Below are 19,684 nucleotides of genomic sequence, written 5' to 3'. Positions count from 1 at the left end.
ATATAAAAAGGGGTTCAATGTCCTTATTGCTACCCTGCTTGCATCGCAGAGAGGTGGATTTCAGCTTTCTGGCATTTTCAAGTGCTTGAATTTCGGTCTGGAGTGCAGTAAAGACAAGCAATTGTTGAAAACCTTGCGAGCGTTTGCAAACATTGCAAATTTTTCTGCAAACATCATCAGATACGTACTGAACATCGCACGAGTCGATGAATATCGTATTCCTCTGCAAGAAGGCTGTTCACAAAAAGCACCTTAGATGCATGGTTTCAATTTAGAGAGGGCTAGTTTGACGCCTGCATCGAAGTGGCGAGCTGCTGCACGTGGAAGTAATTTATCCGAGCAAAAGCTATTTCCTTTATAAAGCGCTTTGTCTTGCGAAGAAACGGGGCGGTCTGATGATGTGCATTGACAATCGTTGCCTTACTAATATTACTAAAGATGAAGCGGGGGGGGGGGGGGGGGATTAGCCCACGGAGCACCCCTGGAGCTCTATTTTACGTTTCGACGCTCGAAGGTTCCTTTGTTCCACTTAAATGGCGGCTACTGGAAGACTGTGTTGAAAAAATTATAGGTGGTCAATACGACTGATGCGGAAGAGCAACAGGAAAATTGGTATTTTTCCGGACGGATGACCCCCTGGCGCTGACCGTTTCAGACCATGCGAGCGGGTGGCGTGATCCAGTTCGTCAATAGCCGTGTGATTGTCGTCGTATGAAACGCTGTACCCCCGCTCCTGTCCAGCATTCTCCACGTGGCATGCCGTACCCCCAACCGCACTGCCTGCTACCGTCTCTTCGTCTTCTCTCTTCTATTTTCGTTCTTCCTCTTCTCTCCATGACCGGCATGCAACCGGCTGACCGCGACTTCAGACGGATGCACGAATTTTTACAACATTGTGGTTCTAATGCTTACACATTAAAAAGAAAAGTGGCATACTAGATGGCCAGTTAGATTGGAAGATACTGCCTTTCGGAAGCGAAAATGTGGCGGCCACTTTGTACACTGTCATTAATACTCAGCAGATGTAAGGTGAGTTGGGCGAACACAAATATTCTCTCCGCATTCGCAGAGCGCATCGTTGCACTGCTCTGTTCTGATGGTGCGGGATGACTTTCTGCAACATGTAAACACCGTTGTGCCGCAGCTTTATGAGACGGGCATGGCGGTATCGTCGGGCAATTAGGTTGTTGTGGCTTGGATAATGTTCAGAGCGAAACGCTTCCGCAGACTGTGTGATGCGGGAAAGCAAGGCGAAATTGCGTTCCAGGCCTCAAAGGATGCTAAATGCGAAGCTTAGTCTCTCGCCTAGCCATGTCCTGACATACAATGCTGGTCATCTAGGGAAGGCTTGCGAGACACCGGTAGGAACTTCCCTGCCGCAAATCACTGAGTGAGTTGAGTTCGCCAGGGATTATTTCACGGCAGTGGATGACGTTTAAAGGAAGAGAGAGGGGGTGTAGTTGCCAGGGCCTTAGTGCGCTGTGAATATGGGCTTTAAGGCTCTAAAGAGTCAGTTACCAAATCAGCACGGATTATTGTCCATTACCAACTTGTTTATCTGACCGGCGCCACACCGAACGCTGCACAGCTCACTCAATGGGCACTCACGCTCCAATGCTATTATTCTCGCCTGTCGCATAAAAATACAGGGGGTTACACACGTGCCCGCAGGCACGTCTTTTTGTGCGACTGAGGAGATCCCAGTTTTAGTTCATTAGCGTTTACGAGTTCAGTGTCCCGAAGTGCACATGTGTGTTGGACAGACAGCGGCCAAGCAGCGGGGAGAGGGAACTCATGTTGTCATCCACCTGTGGGCATTATATCCGCTGCGTAGCCAAGGGCTCCCATTGAGTTTTCAGGTTCATACATATCAGGGGTGAGCCCACAGGAATGTGCAAAGAGGCATAAAAAATAATTGCTTTACTGAAGAGCCACGTTATAAAGGGGGGCGTGCACTTTTTTTTCGTTTCTTGCAGCAAACATAATTTCGCGGATTCTGCGCATAATGGCGCTAACTCGCAGCAGCTTTCCTGCGTGAGCCTCTCTTTTGGAACAAGAGCGAAGCTGCCGTTAGAGGCAGTAATAGAGGGGGGGGGGGGGGGTACTAGAGAATCGCTAGCCGGCACTTGGACCTCTGAGGAGCCGCCTGCGGCTCGCGAGCAGCACTTTGGCCACGCTTGAAATTATATCTTTGTGTGCCGCTGGCGTGTGAATTATATTAAGGCGGAAGCTTTTAATGTCTCATCGTTGTAAGCAGCAGTTGTCGACAGAAAATGTCACGCTTTTCAATTGGTGGAAACGTTCGTGACGTCACAGTGCGCGAATTTCAAACGGGGCCAATTGCACTTTGGCTAGTAACCATACAACCAATAGAAGGGATCGTATAGTGATGCTCCAAGTAAGTGGTACTGAGCTTAGTTAATTGCTTAATTACCCAATTAACCTAATTAGCTTTACTAGTCAGGCCATATAAATAAATAAAACCGATTAAGAAATTGGTCGAGCTCAGGAATCGAACCCCGGTCTTCGGCGTTAGAGACGAGCACGCTATCCACTCCGCCATGCCAGCTCGACGGCTTGGTATGAACAAAGGCGCGTCTAGTGAATACGGTGTCTTCACTCACTCTCATCCTCCTCCATTCCCTTCCGGCGAGGTTTAGGTGTCCACCGACAAATGAGAGAAAGATACATTTCCTTTCCTCAAAAACCAATTTACCGACGAGCGAGGCGTAGAACCGAATGGGCGATGGCGTTCTATGGACTCCTTGGCAGCGTTGCAAGACGCTGTCGCGTTCCACTCTTAGGGGCGAAGCTTAACATCTTAACCACACATCAGTGACACAAGCAGACAACTAATGGACGCGTCATTCGCTGGCAGCACTTCAAGCATCATTCACAACCACATTCGTGGCAGAATGCTGTACTCAGGCTTTCGCCTTGCACCACTTTAGTCGCCAAAGTGTCTCCTAATTTTTTTTTAAGCATGAAATGCTTTTAGCTCCCGTTGTCGGCAGTGTGGTGACGTCACGCCGAGTCCGAGAGCCATCATCCGGGCACTGAAATCCACTCATCCGGGCACTGAATTCCCGTCATCCGGGCACTGAATTCCAGTCATCCGGGCTCTAAAACGAGAACATCCGGGCACCGTACGAGACTTAACGAGATTTAACGACTCTCTAAGCCCTCCTACGCGACCGGCATGCAATCGCCGGTTGGTCTCCAAACGAGACAAAAAATAACTGCTGCCAGTGCCTTCTCAATGTTTATCAAGATATCAGTGGAGCTGTGGGTTTGATAATGCACGGAATTATAATTTCCGATTTCTAATAAGGCGTGCAAAAAGCACATAAATGCCACGTTACACTTCGTTGTCATACGTGATCCGGAGGAGAAGCGCTGCGTTCAAAGGGCAAGGCATCGCGCCGAACGGGTGGTGGCGTTCCTCCCTTCCTTTACGGTGCGGTTCGGGTGTCCACCGAGATGGCAGAGAATTACTGCGCCATTTCCTTTCCTCAAAAAACCTTGCGTTCAAATGGCAAGGCATCTCGCTGAACGGGTGGTGGCGTTCCTCCCTTCCTGTACGGTGCGGTTCGGGTGTCCACCGAGATGACATTAGGCCCGTAAACATTTCATGCTTACTCTACTCTCGGTTACGGGAGAGACAGAGATTTTTTTCATTCACCTGTCCATCATTCCCCTATTTTTACGATATCAGGCGCTCTTCAGGTTGTGGATGTCGTTGAACGTAAACGTCGCTGCAAGTTCAAGCAACGCGTTATTGTCAGCAGGCAGCTGGAGTGTAGGTACGGGATTGATCGCGTACGCGCGTACGCGAGATAATGGAGGCGTACCGTATTAGGAAATGTCGGAATCTTTGTATCAGTGAGCCCTGTGTTAACTTGGCAGACTGTGAAATCGATTTCTTAGCCTCAGCGTTGCACTGACTTCCTTTTTTGATAAAGGTTGTTTAACTCAGCTTCCACAGCGATGAGTGGCGCCTGATGGTTCAATTCCATTTTGTTTTCCCTTTGACTTGGTCTTTAGAGGAGGGACTGGTTATGGTTGTTTTTGTTTTTATCTTTTTAAAGTGACTACCTTATATTGCGTGTGTCAGCAATAAACCTCAGTTGCGAGTTAACACTTGTCTGCGTAGGTTCCTTGCCGTCCCTTGTGTTCCTTGTGCGCTGTTTTTACATAACCCCGCCATATCACCTCGCGTCCCATAGTGCGTCAGAAACGATGAAACGATTGCTGCTAAAGCAGGTCATGGACCGCGATCGCACTCGCGTGCGTTCGCTTTAGGAGTGCAATGATAGATTTCTTGTCGCCTGCAAAAATACACCAAGTAGTGTGACGGTACAAAGATCTGCGCAGTTGTTTAAAGCGTCAACCGCGTACAAAGCTTTTATTGATCAAACCCATCATTGTCGGTGATATGCAACAAAAAGAAGTTGACATGAAAGAAAAGCGTGATATTCGCGTGGTGCTGAGCGGGCGTCTCGCGAAGGTGATCACGTGTATGTGAAGACAGTGCGCGGTGAACATGCCTCTTGAAGGTGTGGTGCAGCAAGTTGTGAGTGCTGTGTCGTACAGGCGCGGCCATAAGTAAACGGAGCACGCTTTTGCGTTCGAAGTGCAATCACGCTTTCTCCATTGGTAATGAAGAAGCGTTGTTTGTCTACAAGAAAGCCCACCAACCACCGCTACCAGCATTCACGCACCACTGCTGAAAATTTCAATTAGGTGACGCGTGAAAAATATTCGAAGACAGTTGCGTGCTCCATTTACTTTTGTCCGCGCCTGTACGTTGTGATAGTGCAGGGGCGTCTTCGATTCACCCACGCTGACATCTGCAGCCACAGTACGCTGATCCTGCGGGAACCTCACCGCCACCATGTGCAAGAGAAGCACCAAATGGACTGTCTTCACTAAGCGGTACCCTGCGTAATGAGGGGGCCCAATCAGCGCAGGTGTCAGAAGAAAGGAATCTGACAACCCCTCAACCTCCGCTAGTGGATGGAGAAATGCCAACTAGTGCACTGCACGGGCTCGGGCCGGCCCAAAAGCCCGGGCCCGGCCCGGCCCGCGGGCCGGGCCGGGCCGGAACATGATTTGTTTTGCCGGGCCTGGGCCGGGCCCGGGCCTGAAGTTGCGGGCCCGGGCCGGGCTCGGGCTTAAAGCTGCGGAGGCGAGTGGGGCTTGGGTCCGTACAGAAACGGCTGGTGTCCGACTATTCATTCACTATTGCAGAGTGAAGTACACAACTGCGACATTGGAGCAGCGACACGGATGAGCTATGGGTTAGAGTACGCGCTGAGAAAAAAACTAAACTTTATTCATTGACTTATTTATTTCCTTATTTCCCCGCCGTGGTGGCTTAGTGGTCAAGGCGCTTGATTACTGAGCCGGGGAACTAGGGATTGCTTCTATCCTCAGCGGCTGCATTTCTTTTTAGGCTGCAAGCATGACAGCCATGTACTTTGTAGTATCATTGCTCGTTGAGGAAACCCAGGTGGTCGAAATGATCCGGAGCCCTTTGCTTCGGTATCTCTCACAGCCTGACTCCCCTTGGGCCCTTATGCCCCAAAAACATAGCTTTAATTTTATAGCTGTATTTTTCTCATGTGAGAAAATTCGCAAACTAAAGCTGGTTTGGTTTTCTTTTTGATGAGCTGACCGGCACGTCTCGTAAATGAAATAGACACAAAAGCTCGCGAGAGTTTGTAAATCTCATCGAATAAGCACATCTATCTCTCCTCGCTTCTTCAGCCTGGTTGTCATGACAAGGGTTTTGCCCTGTTATGACGTCGTTCGCACGTCATCTTCTGCTCCACCAGTAAGAGAAAAATTCAACCGTTCTTAATTGGCCATTGATCATTCGTCATCCCAAAGTTTAGGACGCTTATAGTCTTCAAAACACACACCATGAATACTCAGGTCTTTTAGCTTTTCGTTTCTGCTGAAAGGCGACCAGTTCGGCTACGATTTCAACCTGTGAGATCGCGTTCACTAAAAAAATGTCATCCCACTGCTTGCTAAGCAGCTTTAATGTTTATTCTTCCGGGCGGCAAAATATAACTGATTAAAATCATGGGGAAAAGCAAAGTAGTCTATTACGCGCGTATGCAGCCCTTTTTATTTCGCTTTCGGAACTTCCGAGTTTATCTTTGCGCACCTACACGAGATCACTGTCCGAAAGAGGGCCTGGCGAGCACTACTCTTAATCACTTCCTTCTGGGTCAAAAAGAAACAATTTTCTGCAAGCCAAACTGTGGTTTCAGAACCTTTGTCGTCCAGTTCCTCATCGGTCTAGTAGCAGTCTACTTGCTCAGAGTGAGCAGTGTACCTCAAGCGTTACTGTGAAACTTGCCGGGCCGGGCCCGGGCTGGGCTTCGCTGCGGGATTCACGGGCCGGGCCGAGCTCGCTGGAGCGATAATTTAGCGGGCCTGGGCCGGGCCCGGGCTTGAAGCTGCGGGCCTGGGCCGGGCTCGGGCTTCAGGTCTTGGGCCCGGGCCGGGCTCGGGCCCCAGATTGAGGCCCGTGCAGGGCTCTAATGCCAACCTCTGCTACTGCCGACTTGTCACAGCAGCAAAGGCCAGGGCAGCTGCCAGCACCGGAGCCGATGCCACCTACTGCGGGGGAAGAACCACCGCTTCGTAGGAGCGCTCGTTTGCCCAGGAAACCGGACTGGTTCAGGCACGAGAAGTTTAAGCAGACCCCGTGGGGGAAAAGAAAATGCAATAGCACGACGCTGGTTGTGACGTCATGGCGTTTTTGCCGACCATGATTCCGTGCGGCGTTCTCCCGACGCTCGAGCCTATATGTTGCTGCGCGCTTTTCAATAAACGCTCTTCGTTCGTAGTCCACGTCTGGCGTCATATCACATACGATGAGTTCGAAGGGACTGACTGCAACACTTTTAGCTCATCTCGATCAATTTTTTATTGTGCCTGCTTTTAATATGTACAGATAAGCATGCTTCGTTTCTGAGATTGTGGCGTCCGTTTTCTTTCGTTCTCAGTGCGAGGGAAGACACTCATGGGAGGATGGCTGGAAGCTAGCTAGTCATTTCGCCTTCCTTTTGACCACTCCCGAGTGTATTTTTAGTTGTTATTATTTCGCGCGGAAGAAAGAAAAGGCCGCTTCACTGATAAACCATTTGAGTGGCTGCTTCAGACTCCTTACAGACACCGGGCCTCATGGATGCCCGAGCTTGGTGGCCGGCTCAGAACCTCGGAGCAGCCTGCGTAAACTACGAAGATACAATTATCAGGGCAAGAGAGCGCCAATGCAAGACAAAGACGTACTGTCCGGGACAAAAGTTTCCGGGAGGCGTCATCGCGAACCGAAGCTTATAGCCCTTTATTAGCCGCTGGCTGGAGAAAAACCCTCGTCGAGGTGGAAAGTAGGACTAATATGTTATCATGTGTGCTGGTGACAGCAGGTGATTGCTGACAAACATAGCAGATATCATCCACAATCGTTTGTAGAGCGTCCTTGAGAATTTTCTCCCCCATAATACATGCTGCGGACATCGAGGCAGAGTAGTGCGTTGTGTAAAATAGATGTAAGGTCCGTTCCCTGTGCAGACGCTGAGGTCAATGCGGTGTCAACAGTGACCAAACGATGAAGGCGTAAGCGGAAGCGTGAGAGGAAAGCAAACTCCAACGGAGCAACGGAGGTGTTTACTAGGATATCCAGGGAGGAGTCATTTAGGTACAGTTGTTCAATGCGATGGCACTAGAATTAAGGTTACAGGCGGTGACCGTACTGTGAGAAATTTTTTTTATATATTGCCTCATATCTCTAAATGTATATAAATGCCGTATTAATTGTTAATTTTAATGTCCCGCCTGTTTTCAGAGTACTAATCGGGGAATTATTTCCTACACACAGTGGGACCTTGGATATTACATGAAGAACTTCACTCCAACTTTTCGGGGCTTCGACAGCTTTTACGGGTTCTACAATCCCGATGAGGACTACTACAGCCACACCATCCCATTAGTGAGTAAAGCTATCCGATTCAGCGTCGCTGCATTGGTCCTCTGCACAGTGCATTTTGTTCATGTTTTAAATATGCACAGGCAATGCACAAAATAAGAAATGCGTTCTTTCAGCGCCACTTAAAGGAACAATGGGCACAAACTGAAGTTTGCCTCTGTTGAAAGACTACGGCTTTTTAACAACTCAGCCACTCTGGCCTAGAGCGGACCGTTTATTAGCTAGGGAAGACGAAAACGCGCAATGAAGCCGCGGCCATCGCTGGCAGTTTTGACCAGTGAATTTCGCTAGCCATCAGCGCTTTTATTTATTTATTTATCTATCTATTTATTTAAAAATATCGTTATCCTCAATTTGGATTGTGGCAGGAGGGCTTAGTAAGGTTAACAGAACCCGGTCAAGCGTAATCGAAACATTTATCTGGTACGCATGTTAAGAAAAACAACAAACGATAGAGCGAAAATACAACAGAGCTCTGACGGAAACAATCAAGTAGCACATAAAATAAGGCGAATGTCGGTAGTATCATACAAAGAATAACAAAATGTGGAAACAATGCTAGTTATAATATGCAGACAACAAGTGAACAGTAAATATTATAAGCGTACACTCGAAAGGCATTAACATCGTGTGGGTATTTAGTTTATGTAACGCTGCATAGTTTGACTGAATGGCTTCAACATAAAAAAAAACAAATAACCATGGGAATAGTAATAAGAGAAAAGAAGCAACCAGGAATGACTAGCTAACAACATGACATATTCTCAAGTGCAAGATTAAATTTTGTCAATGATGAACTGTTAGTAATGGATGGATCAAGGCTGTTCTTTTCTCGAATTGCTAGTAGGAAAAAGGAATACTTGAAGCAGTCACTATAGAAATACTACTCACTTCACGTATATGAATGTTTATGACGCGTTGATCTTGCTTCGAAAAGGGAAATATATTGAGCAGTGTCCAGTTCTAGATGTCGATTATATCTTGATTAGTATAAGGAAACCAAACAACGTTAGCATATTCGAGATCAGATCTAACCAAAACATTGAAGGCTAAAAGCTTAGTTTGAAAAAGGGGTAATTCGAGGCGTCGTCTAAGAAAAAAGAGCCGTTTCAAAGCTGTTGCGGTGATTTTGTCCACGTGAGCGTTCCACCTTAGGTCATGGGTTATTAGTACGCCAAGATACTTATGATTCGTTCCTGCAGTAAGTGGTGTGTCATTTACAGTATACCGAAAGTTGGACTTATGTTTCTTCCTAGAAATTGTCATAACAGCAGATTTAGTTGCGTCAAGTGTCATCTGCAAGTCAGTGCACCATTTTGCTATAGAATGTAATGCATTGTTAAGAGCTTCATGATCCTCTATTCTATTAATTTCGCGATAAATTACACAGTCATCGGCGAACAGTCGTATATTAACGTTGAGATTAGTCGCCAGATCGTTTCCAAAAATCAAGAAACGAACAGGTGACGCGGATCTCACAGGGTATACTAATAAGAACGGTAAACTGGGCTAGTTGGTAGTAATTCATACTGGAAACTGCGCAAAAAACGAAGACAGAACGAGAAGGCACGACACGGCCGCAGACTATCAACTGAATTTTTATTCACATGAAGAGGCCTATATAAGTATCTTCTACCCACAGTGAGACAAGCACAAAAACACAAGAACCGCGATAATCAACCCAAAGCACAATCACCCACTATCCCTTCGCGTGCATCGTGATGCAACCGTCAATTACACTTCCATAAAACTGCGCACAAACAAAATCACGACAACCTTAACGGTCACGCTGATATCACGCTAAAGGCCCATATCGCCTGCTCGCCTTAAGAAATCTGGCCAAAAAGGTTATATCCCTGTCAAGCAAGGCCACAGATGGTGATGCCACACAGGAATCCGAGTCTTTCTTGATTAGGTAAGGCTCCACCATCTCCCTGCATACCTGATCGCTATCTTTGAACAAGACGCTGGTCCTGTTCAAATGAGGGTAGCATTTTTCGCAACCCTTGCAATGCACGGCGAGATTGAAGGAAGCCGCGCCCTTCAACGACCTACGATGCTCCGCCATCCGCTCGTTTACACAACGACCCGTCTGGCCGATGTACTTTTTTCCGCACGAGAGCGGCACTTCGTAAACAACTCCAGTGTTACACTCTGTGAACCTAGTTTCCTTCCTGTGCGCTACGAAACAACCAGTTCCAGCACGACTTCCCTCAGACTTTAGCTTTTTACGCACAGCACTACAAATCCGCGAAAGCTTATTTTTGGCCGTGAAAATCACGTCCACTCCGTACCTCGCCCCCACTTTCTTGAGCCGGTGTGAAATTCCATGTACCTACGGAATTCCCACCACACGTCTGGCCAAGAAGGGGAGTAGTGGTTCCAAAAACAAGCAGGACGAGGGACGGAGACGTGTGGTGGGACTGCCCCTGCTGCTGCCACGAATTAGCGCTTCACCATATGATATAGGAGCGCCCAGAAATCACAGCCCTCCCACCCATACAAAACGCGATCGCAGAGCAGTGGGAAGCAGCGCTGCCGAGCCCGCCTCTTCACACCTAGCTTCAGTTCGTGCCTTGAGCGGAGACATAATCTTTTTTTTTATGTGGGTAGGGGGGAGGGGGTGGCTAGTAAACAGCCTCATTCTCTCTCACTCACTAGGTCCAGTAAAAAATCCTCCTTTTTATTCACTTACACCGTCAGCAATAGTTCTTTCAAGCATATTTATCAATGAACCTTACAGCTAAGGAGGTAATATGAACGTATTTTGGCAAGCGAGACAACGGCGCATGAGTCTAGCGATGGTTGGAGTTGCATTAAAGTTCTTCAGGTTAAAAGAGGCGTAGAAAATCTATTAACGTCTCATTAGCCAGGGTTGCAAATCTGGACGCTGAAGGTAATTTATTTATTGCCCTTCAAAATACACCCACCGTCGAAATCTGTTTTCGCATTGTAAGATGATTTTGGAAAATTTCGGGACTCATAATTCGGGAATAATAATTAGCGGCTGAATCGAAGGTGATATACTCGTGGCAAATGAACATAAGCTATGCCTTGTCAGAACCGAGTGTTTGTGGATTCAGTTCGCAGGAAAAAAAATATTGAAATCAACAGAACAGAACTAAGGTAATGACAAATAGATGTCGATTGTTTAAACGAAAAGTAGAGAAGTATAGCCTCTGTGTCTTTTACCGGTAGTGAGTTTAATGCAATTTTTCTGAAGCAAGGGCGGGTTGCTGCTGTGCAATTCATAAACAGGCTATACTCCTATCTCAGAGTTCTGCATCACACTGGCTGGAGTAAACGCAGTCCCATTCTGTCAACCAGATGTGTGGGCACAGGCTTGCGGATGTTACCGGGTAGCGCGTAGGTAGAGACTTCTCAAACACATGTTAACGTAGTTGGACCATTGCTGGACCCGCCACATGGCTCCGGTCTCTGACCTCCAGGCTACGGGGGCACTTTAGAGGTGTTTCGAAGCGTCTGGGGCATCTCACAACCACGCGACCGACCCGACAACCGCAAATATTGTATGATGCGAAAGACGGGGTGCATCATGCAGGTTATGGTCACGTACACAAGGTCCTACCCCCAATTTCTTTGCGTACTTCAAGACATTTATTAGCATACTACTGGAGATGTTCTCTAGATGGAATACTGGCTTCGGATATGGCTCCGCATACTAAAAAATTCCTTTTTGCTATGTGCGATAACAGCTTCGGTTTGTGGGCCCAAATTTTTCTCTTTGCAGGGAAACAGCAGTTGTCTCGATTTTTGGTTTAACACAGATCCTGTGCGTTCGGAAAATGGATCCTATTCTACTACACTTTTTAACCAAAGGGCCCAAGATGTTATTCGGCACAGAGATAAGTCCAAGGTAATGACACTATTTTATTTATTAGAGTTTTTTACATTAGAACACATTCAAACAAAAGAAATCAAAGGCAGTGTCCTGTGATGTTTCCGTACCATTGATCACAATTTGTGTCGGATGAGATTATGACCTTCTCCCAACTTGCAGCCGTTATTTCTTTTGCTGAGCTACCAAGCAGTACACGGAGCACCCGGTACACCTCAGCTTGAGGCGCCCCTGAAAAATATCGTCAAGTTTCCTTACATCCAAGAAAAAGAACGAACAATATTTGCGGGTAAGTGGCACGTGGGAGTAGAACGAATTTCCGCAGGATATATTTGATGCTCGCCACGGTGACCAGCTTGTTTTTGTCGAGCAGCATTCAAGGCACTTCCGGAAATGTTCCATGCCTAAGAGACAACAACTGATGCAGGCGTGCTTATCACGAAAGCACGGAATTGTTTTTTCTATGCATGTGATGTTGCACGGGGAAATTTCTTCGTACCTTACTGCTGGGAGCGAAACACTCAATTAAGAGAATTTGTGATTTCTCTATAATTTGTTGACGACACGTATCGACCGAATAAGGTTGTGGCATTACAAAATAACAATGACGCTGAGACTGAGCTGAATAACAAAAAGGACACATTGACGCGCGATCAAACCTTCCTTTCTCAATGCACCTACGCTTGCCGAAGGTTGATTTCCCGAGTACAAATATTGCACTTCCTTGTAAGCCTTCTGTACTATGATGACTGAGAGGGGCACAATTTTATACCCAAAATTCCAGTCGTCAACGCATAGCATCAGTGAGAGCTTGAACAATATTTCTTTCCTCCACAACCGAGCACCAACAAAACCATCAATAAAAGTAAAAACAAAACTTGTCCCGAAAAGAAGCGACAGATCTGTTGTGGCGTTACCAGCAATTATAAATTTAACATCGGTCCTCAGCTCGGAATCATTTTTTTAACCGTTCTGTATTCTTTTCACTTTGCATAACAAGCAAACACTGCGTACCACGTTTTTGAAGTACGCCGTTCATGCGCCAGTGAAATAAAAGAACAACTGGAATTAGAATCTTTTGATGGTATTTTAGACATATAATTAGAGTGAGGATGTCTTTCGAACTTGTGGTTCAGTCAGTACTAATAATATGTACTGAGAACACTGTACAGTGTACGATATACACAGAGTACAGTACCTGCCATTACACACTGTCTTCTGCAGGAATGCTGGATTCGATGGACCAGTCTGTAGGCCACGTGTTTCAGACCCTGCACGAAAACAGGATGCTAGAGAACACAGTGATTGTGTTCACCAGCGACAATGGCGGCATCCCGGGGGGCCCGCACGGTTCCCGTAGCATCAACTGGCCACTGCGTGGGGCTAAAAGTACACTCTGGGAAGGCAGCACGCGGTCAGCCGCTTTCATCTGGAGTCCCCTCCTCGCCCGCAAACGCACCGTCTCCAACCAACTAATGCACATCACTGATTGGGTGCCCACGCTCTACTCACTAGCAGGTGGGTCTCGTCTTTTCTGCCAAGTGCACTTGTAAGGTAAATGATGAACTCACGAGGTGGCCGCTTTCTTTGATAGCTAAGGCAAGAGGCGTGTCGTAGATTTTTGTTGCTGTCAGTTGATTTAACGCCGCCAAGGGGCACAATTTATGTTTTTAGCTTTAGAGAGCTGCTCTTTGGTGCCCGGTTCTGGGTTGGGCGTTTCTCGCCGTCGGCGTAACCAAGCGCGGGGGGCTGCGGAGCGAAGAGAGCTCGAAGTAGAAAGCGGAAGAGGAGGGCACGGTGGTAGCGTGAAGGAAGGTTGCGTGGCGGCGCCCGGGGCGCCACAGTAGCGCGCATAGTCTTCAGCTCAACGATGACGTCATCGGTAAGGGATGCGTCGCTCGCCAAAGCTGCGCGCACTGTAAGCGTGTTGGCCGTTCACCTCATGCGAAGCTGATCGGATACAGAATGCTGTGCGCGCTGCATCGCGAGGTCAAATACCACTCATATCATCTGAGTGAGCGAGTGAGTGAAAACTTTATTAGCTCTAGATTCGGTTGTATTCGGCGGTTTTGAGATGGCTTCGTCCATCTTGCTCAAAGGTCGGTTGCCCTTAGTCCAGGGCTCCGCTGGATGCTGCTGCCAGTTTTGCTCGCCGAATCAGACCTTCTTGGTCGACCCGGCGATCGCTGGAGAGCACTCCCTCCCATTGTTCCGCACTCGGGTTTGTTATCACTGGTACCACGCTTATTCTCTGGCATGCCCACGTTATGTGGTACAGCGTGGGGGGTTCTTGGCACCAAGGGCAATTGTCATTGTATTGTGTTGGATACATTTTGTTGAGTACGTGTAGGTTCGGGTACGAGCCCGTCTGCAGCTGCCTCCACGCGACAGAGTCCTCTCTGCTAAGGGAGTTGTCCGGTGGTGGATCCCGCTTTCTGCAGCCCTTGTAATCTGAGTCCTGGGCCCGCATTCTAAGGAATGCCCACCTTAGACCCAAGTTGCTGAGCCGAAGAGCCACATTGGTTGCATGGCTAGAGGTGGCATTCTGTGTAACGCCCATCTTGTGGTCCTATATGTTGCAAACGACTGTGGCACATTTGCATAGCCTAACGGCTGCTGGCGCATTTTAAGGCGGAAGCCTTTAATGCCTCATCGTTGTAAGCAGGAGCTGTCGACAGCAATGTCATGCTTTTCAGTTGGTCGAAACGGTCGTGACGTCACAGTGCGCGAATTTCAAACGGGGCCAATTGTACTTTGGCTACTAACCATGCAACCAATTCAAGGGATCGTATACTGATGCTCCAAGTGCGACTGAGTTTAATTAATTGCTTAATTATCCAATTAGCCCAATTAACTTTTCTAGTCAGGCCATATAAATAAATAAAACCGAGTAGGAAATTGGTCGAACTTGGGAATCGAAACCCGGTCTCCGGAGTACGAGTCGAGCACGCCACCACTCCGCCATGCCAGCTCGATGGTTTGGAATGAACAAAGGTGCGTCTAGTGAATACGGTGTCTTCGTTCACTCCCATCTTCCTCCCTTCCCGTTACGGCGAGGTTTAGGTGTCCACCGAGATATAAGAGACAGATACATTTCCTTTCCTCAAAAACCAATTTACCGACGAGCAAGGCGTATTTGTCCGCGTTTCAGATTGGTCAAAATTGTCGTGACGTCACCACGCGCGAATTTTGACGGGCGTCCACCGATATATGTGAGACAGTTACTGCGCAACTTCCTTTCCTCAAATACAATTTTCGACTAGTGTCTACTGAGATATGTGAGACAGTTAATGCCTAATTTCCTTTCCTCAAATACAATTTTCATTTTCTTCACTACGGCCTCTCTTTCTTCTTTCACTCACACTTCCTCCCTTCCTGTACAGTGCGGCTCAGGTGTCCACCGAGCCGACAGAGAATTACAGCGCCATTTCCTTTCCTCAAAAAGCGTCGCGTTCAAAGGGCTAAGATCGCGCCGAACGGGTGGTGGCGTTCCGTGGACTGCCTGGCAGCGCTACAACACGCTGTCGCGTTCCACACCTGAAGGCGAAGCTTAAGCGTCATTAATTGGCAGTTAATTAATGCACCAACAAAAATAGCTGAGGCTTAGCTTAGGTTAAGCCTAGTCAGATGCGAAGCATATTGTCGCCGAGTTGCATATCGAGCACGCCGCTTGGCTAGACGTTCTTCACGCTCTTCATCAGTCTCTGTAGCACGCCGCAACTTTTGCTTCTCATTGCAACGAGCAGCCCTGTGTCCAGGAGGCATCTCTATCCCGTGTACGCCTAGCAGAGGCAGGCGCACCCCCGTGTATACCGCCGCTCCAGCATCACGTGTTCACTACAGCGCACCTAGCGGCAGAAGCAGGAAACACATTGGTCGCGACGCCTCGCGCGACGGCGCCAGCTGGGCCCCCTTTTCTCATCTGCTGTGACGTCACGCACCACGTGGTCATCCTTGGTCACGACGCCTCGCTCGACGGCGCGAGTTGGGCCCCGTTTTTCATCTGCTGTGACGTCACGCATCACGTGGTATGACATGGAGGTCACGAAAGGTCAATGGTAACGACACCGCCGTGCTCGAGGAGCTGGGTTGGGCTATTTTAGTATGCTTCGCATAAAATGTGGTGGTGGTGGTGGTGAAACTTTATTTCCAGCGGATGTAGAGGAGCGACACGAAGTCGCCCCCCGCTTAAACGGCGGCCGCTATCCCTTGGGCAGCGGCGGCCTCTTCAGCCAGCTGGAGAAGCTTGATCTGTGTCCCCGGGTCCGGGCTGAGCAATAAAGCCTCCCAATGAGCAGAGTCGGTAATGAACTGACTCGCGGGTAGGGACTGAGGGCAGTTCCAGATCATATGATTTAGATCGGCTTTGCTATCACAATTTTTGCATTTGTCTGAGTAGAGTCCTTCCGAATAGAAGCTACACAATTGGGGATTTGGATAGGTTTTAGTTTGAAGTTTACGCCAGGCTTTGGCCTGTTGCTTGGAAAGCGTTTTATCTGCTGGGGGAAATCTGAGTCTTGCAAGCCTGTAGTGCTGCAGGATTTCTCTGTAAGAAAACAACCTGTCCTTGCCGGAGTATAGGGCGGGTGGACTGCACGACCCAGCTCGGCGGGACAGTTCTCGAGCTAGGTTATGAGCCGCCTCATTACCAGCAAGGGAGGCATGAGCAGGTGTCCAGATTAGGCGAATGCGCCGCGTGGGCTGATAATTTAGCAGAATCCGTGCTGCTTGTGGAGAGATTCTTCCAAACGTGTAGTTACGTATTGCCAATTTTGAGTCGCTGATAATGGTTTCTGCCGAGGATCCCGCAATGGCTAGAGCAATGGCTGTTTCTTCTCCAACATGTGTGTGCTGAGTGCGTATAGTGCCCCCAGTTACGAATGTACCACATTCCGTGATGACCACAGCTACCATCTTGTCAGCCGAAGAATAATATACCACAGAGGTATCATTAAGGAAGCGTTTGCCTAATGATTTGGCTCTCTCTGCACGACGTTCAGCGTGGAAATCGGGGTGCATGTGAAGTGAACAATCGCGTAGCAGAATGCAGCACTCAGGCTTTCGCCTTTCCCCACTTTTGCCGCTAAAGTTCCTCGTAATTTTTTGACCGCCCACTTGCTCTCTATCATGGGTAATGCTTACATTGAACGCAACGGTGCACGAGGCACATTCTAAGCAATCGCCACATTTTGGTGCACATCTCAAAACACTAAGGACCCCATGGCTTGGATATCTAAATAATGCATGTTCTAAGCAACAACCACGTTTCTGTCCACGTGGCTAACGGCTAAGGCCCTCTTGGATTGTAAACTAGAGGTCGGGCATTCAAAAAAACGACCCCCTTGAGGTCCTTTAGACTAAAAGCTACGTGTACGGAAGGACTTGAGGTGTTATATGGGATGTAACACGGAGTTTTCGGTCGGTGTGTCCCTAAAGGCTAAGCTATTCCTGGATAGCATCTTTCTTGGCCAGCAGGCATATGGGACAGTTCCCGCTCGAAGTGTACTTCGCCTAGGCTTTTTCTTTTAGAGGAAATTCTGCGTCTATGTGCAGCTGCAAATTATTTCTCCGTTCAAAGCGGGAGGCGGTTAGTGCTAACCAAATACAGTACACGACAACAGACAATTGAGAAAACAACTATGCTGAACCGCTGATTCGAATTCTTCGGTTAAACTGAGGGTTTACATTAATTAATATATGAGAAAGCTAAGGATTTATCCGGATGCGTCCGGGTGTCCAAGAAGAATGGGCCCGAGAATTTTTCTGTAGCTCTGTCTTGCTCTAGCGACGACTGGGTATTTCTATAGGTAGCAGTAGGTTCGTGTTCATAAATTGAGGATACCTGCCAATACACTCCAGCCGTTTCGTATTAACGTCATTGGTGCCGTCCCTTGATATGTGTCTGCATAACCTACTTCACCTGAATAGAATTTTATCTGAGAATTTAGAATACCTCACTACCTGTTCAGGATTCTCATTTCTGATCAAGAAATTTAGACGTCAGTGCTTTACTGCATGAGTGGTATAGTTCTATTTCGCCAACCTGTTGTCTGTTTAAAGCCTCCACTTTCCGCGAACGCTATGGTGTTCATAGATCCGGGCAACCACCGGCAAAAACACGTATCACACCGACAATTTTTAACCGGCCACCCACCTACCTTCACCTTCCAGCAGGCCTTCACGTACCTTCCGCTAACACAACTCCAATGTCCACAACAATCTACCTATATCAAGTCAAGAAAAAAGCAAAATAAAATGACGCAGTTGGAGCGCAATCAATATAAAAGCGAAACTTACAAACCAATAGTCCTACTCACATTTGTTGCATCACATGGTCGGATAACCTCTGAATTTTTTCCTTGAACTTATAGCGTCTCTGTGTACCGTATGTTTGGGACCTCAATGTACGACTACATTTCGTTACTCAACGACAAAATGAATTGTTTTCAGGCAGTTACAGCTTTTAAAGAGTTTCTATCTATTCGTACACTGTAATGAAATCCATTTGTTTAAAAGAAGCTCATAAGAATGATGATAATTACAGCGGAGATCTGTGTCAAGTCGTTAGCGGGTCTACCTGGACCGGTTTCCTCTAATCCACATTTTCTTGTAGACGTCTCAACTATATTTTTTTTGAGCGGGTGATTAACACGTCATTTATTCTACAGGAGCAGGGTTGTGTGCACTTAACCCTCCTGGTTCATTCGTTGACTGCTCGTACTAAACATGTTCTTTAAAGGGCTTATTTCATCAAGCTTGAACACAAAAGTGAACTTCATAAATTAATCACAGACACTTTTCTCGCTTCAAAAGCAAACCTTTCTGACTTTTATGTAGGCACGTTTTCAGTGTGGCATCATTTCAGGCATCGCGTTCGAGCCCGTGAAGCTGCTTATTTAGAAGCGGTGCTGCTTGTCTCCTTTCTTCTCAACACTGATGCCCGTCGTCCGCTTTCAGGAGGCAATGCATCTGAGCTCGACGCACTGGACGGGATTGATATGTGGCCACACTTGAAGCAGGGATTCCCGTCACCTCGCGTGGAGTTCCTATACGATATTGACCAGCTGATAACGTACGCCCGCGGAGTACGCTACAGAAGATTCAAGCTGGTTCTGGACGATTCCGGGTTATATAATGATCGGTACCAACCCCCGCCGGGCCGGGCTCCGTACCAAGCCCTGGATGATCTTCTCTGGAAGTCCATGGTCGCGAATGTTCTGAAGAATTTGTACGGAGAGGATGATCTGAAGCTACCAAAGAACTGGAGGCGAAAAGCAACACTGCGATGCAAAAATAACAGAGAAAACTTTTCCACGAACCAGACGCTCTACCTTTTTGACATCGAGGCTGACCCGTGTGAGCTGCACAACATAGCGAGCTCGCGGCCAGACGTAAGTGCTGATAAAAATTTTTCTTTCTGAAACCATGGCAGGGCCACGTCACAGAAAGTAGGCTCTTTAGTTGTCATGCGGTTCACCTGGTAAATGCGTTGGGAAAGGCATTTACCCGGGTTTGAATTCCGACAAACCTTGACAAACCTTGACCCAGGTTTGAATTCCGAGTCAAGAGCTCGCAGTTCGATGGATGCACGCTGCAAATTTTCCCGTCTGTTCTGTGCGTCACTGCAGGTTAATATGGCACTCTTCGAGAATAAATTTTTCAACACAGATAAAGCAGAAAACAAATTGACTGTTTCAAGTAGGACGTTTTATCCTAATCAAAATCTCACAGGAAAGTACAAAAATTCATAGTATTTTCAATTTTTCAAGCTGCTCAATATTCATCTGACGGCAGCAGTCAAAACTTTAACTTTGCTCATC

At 47.6% G+C, this 19,684-nt stretch overlaps 1 protein-coding gene across 1 annotated transcript in view; it reads left to right on the top strand.

The window, feature by feature from the left end:
• The window catches only part of LOC149333123 (arylsulfatase B-like), a 38,886-nt gene that overhangs the window by 17,660 nt on the left and 1,542 nt on the right, over positions 1-19,684 (top strand). The window contains exons 5-9 of the mRNA XM_089557649.1: positions 7,898-8,008; positions 11,757-11,882; positions 12,027-12,153; positions 13,089-13,382; positions 18,822-19,255. Of these exons, the coding sequence (XP_089413775.1) occupies positions 7,898-8,008; positions 11,757-11,882; positions 12,027-12,153; positions 13,089-13,382; positions 18,822-19,255 (1,092 nt within the window). The remainder of the gene's footprint in view (positions 1-7,897; positions 8,009-11,756; positions 11,883-12,026; positions 12,154-13,088; positions 13,383-18,821; positions 19,256-19,684) is intronic.

This window comes from Amblyomma mixtum, chromosome 8, assembly GCF_055824585.1.
Source record: "Amblyomma mixtum isolate Tamu chromosome 8, ASM5582458v1, whole genome shotgun sequence".
NCBI classification, from domain to species: domain Eukaryota; kingdom Metazoa; phylum Arthropoda; class Arachnida; order Ixodida; family Ixodidae; genus Amblyomma; species Amblyomma mixtum.
The sequence above is the reverse complement of the archived record's forward strand: the minus strand, read 5'-3'. Positions and strand labels throughout refer to the sequence as shown.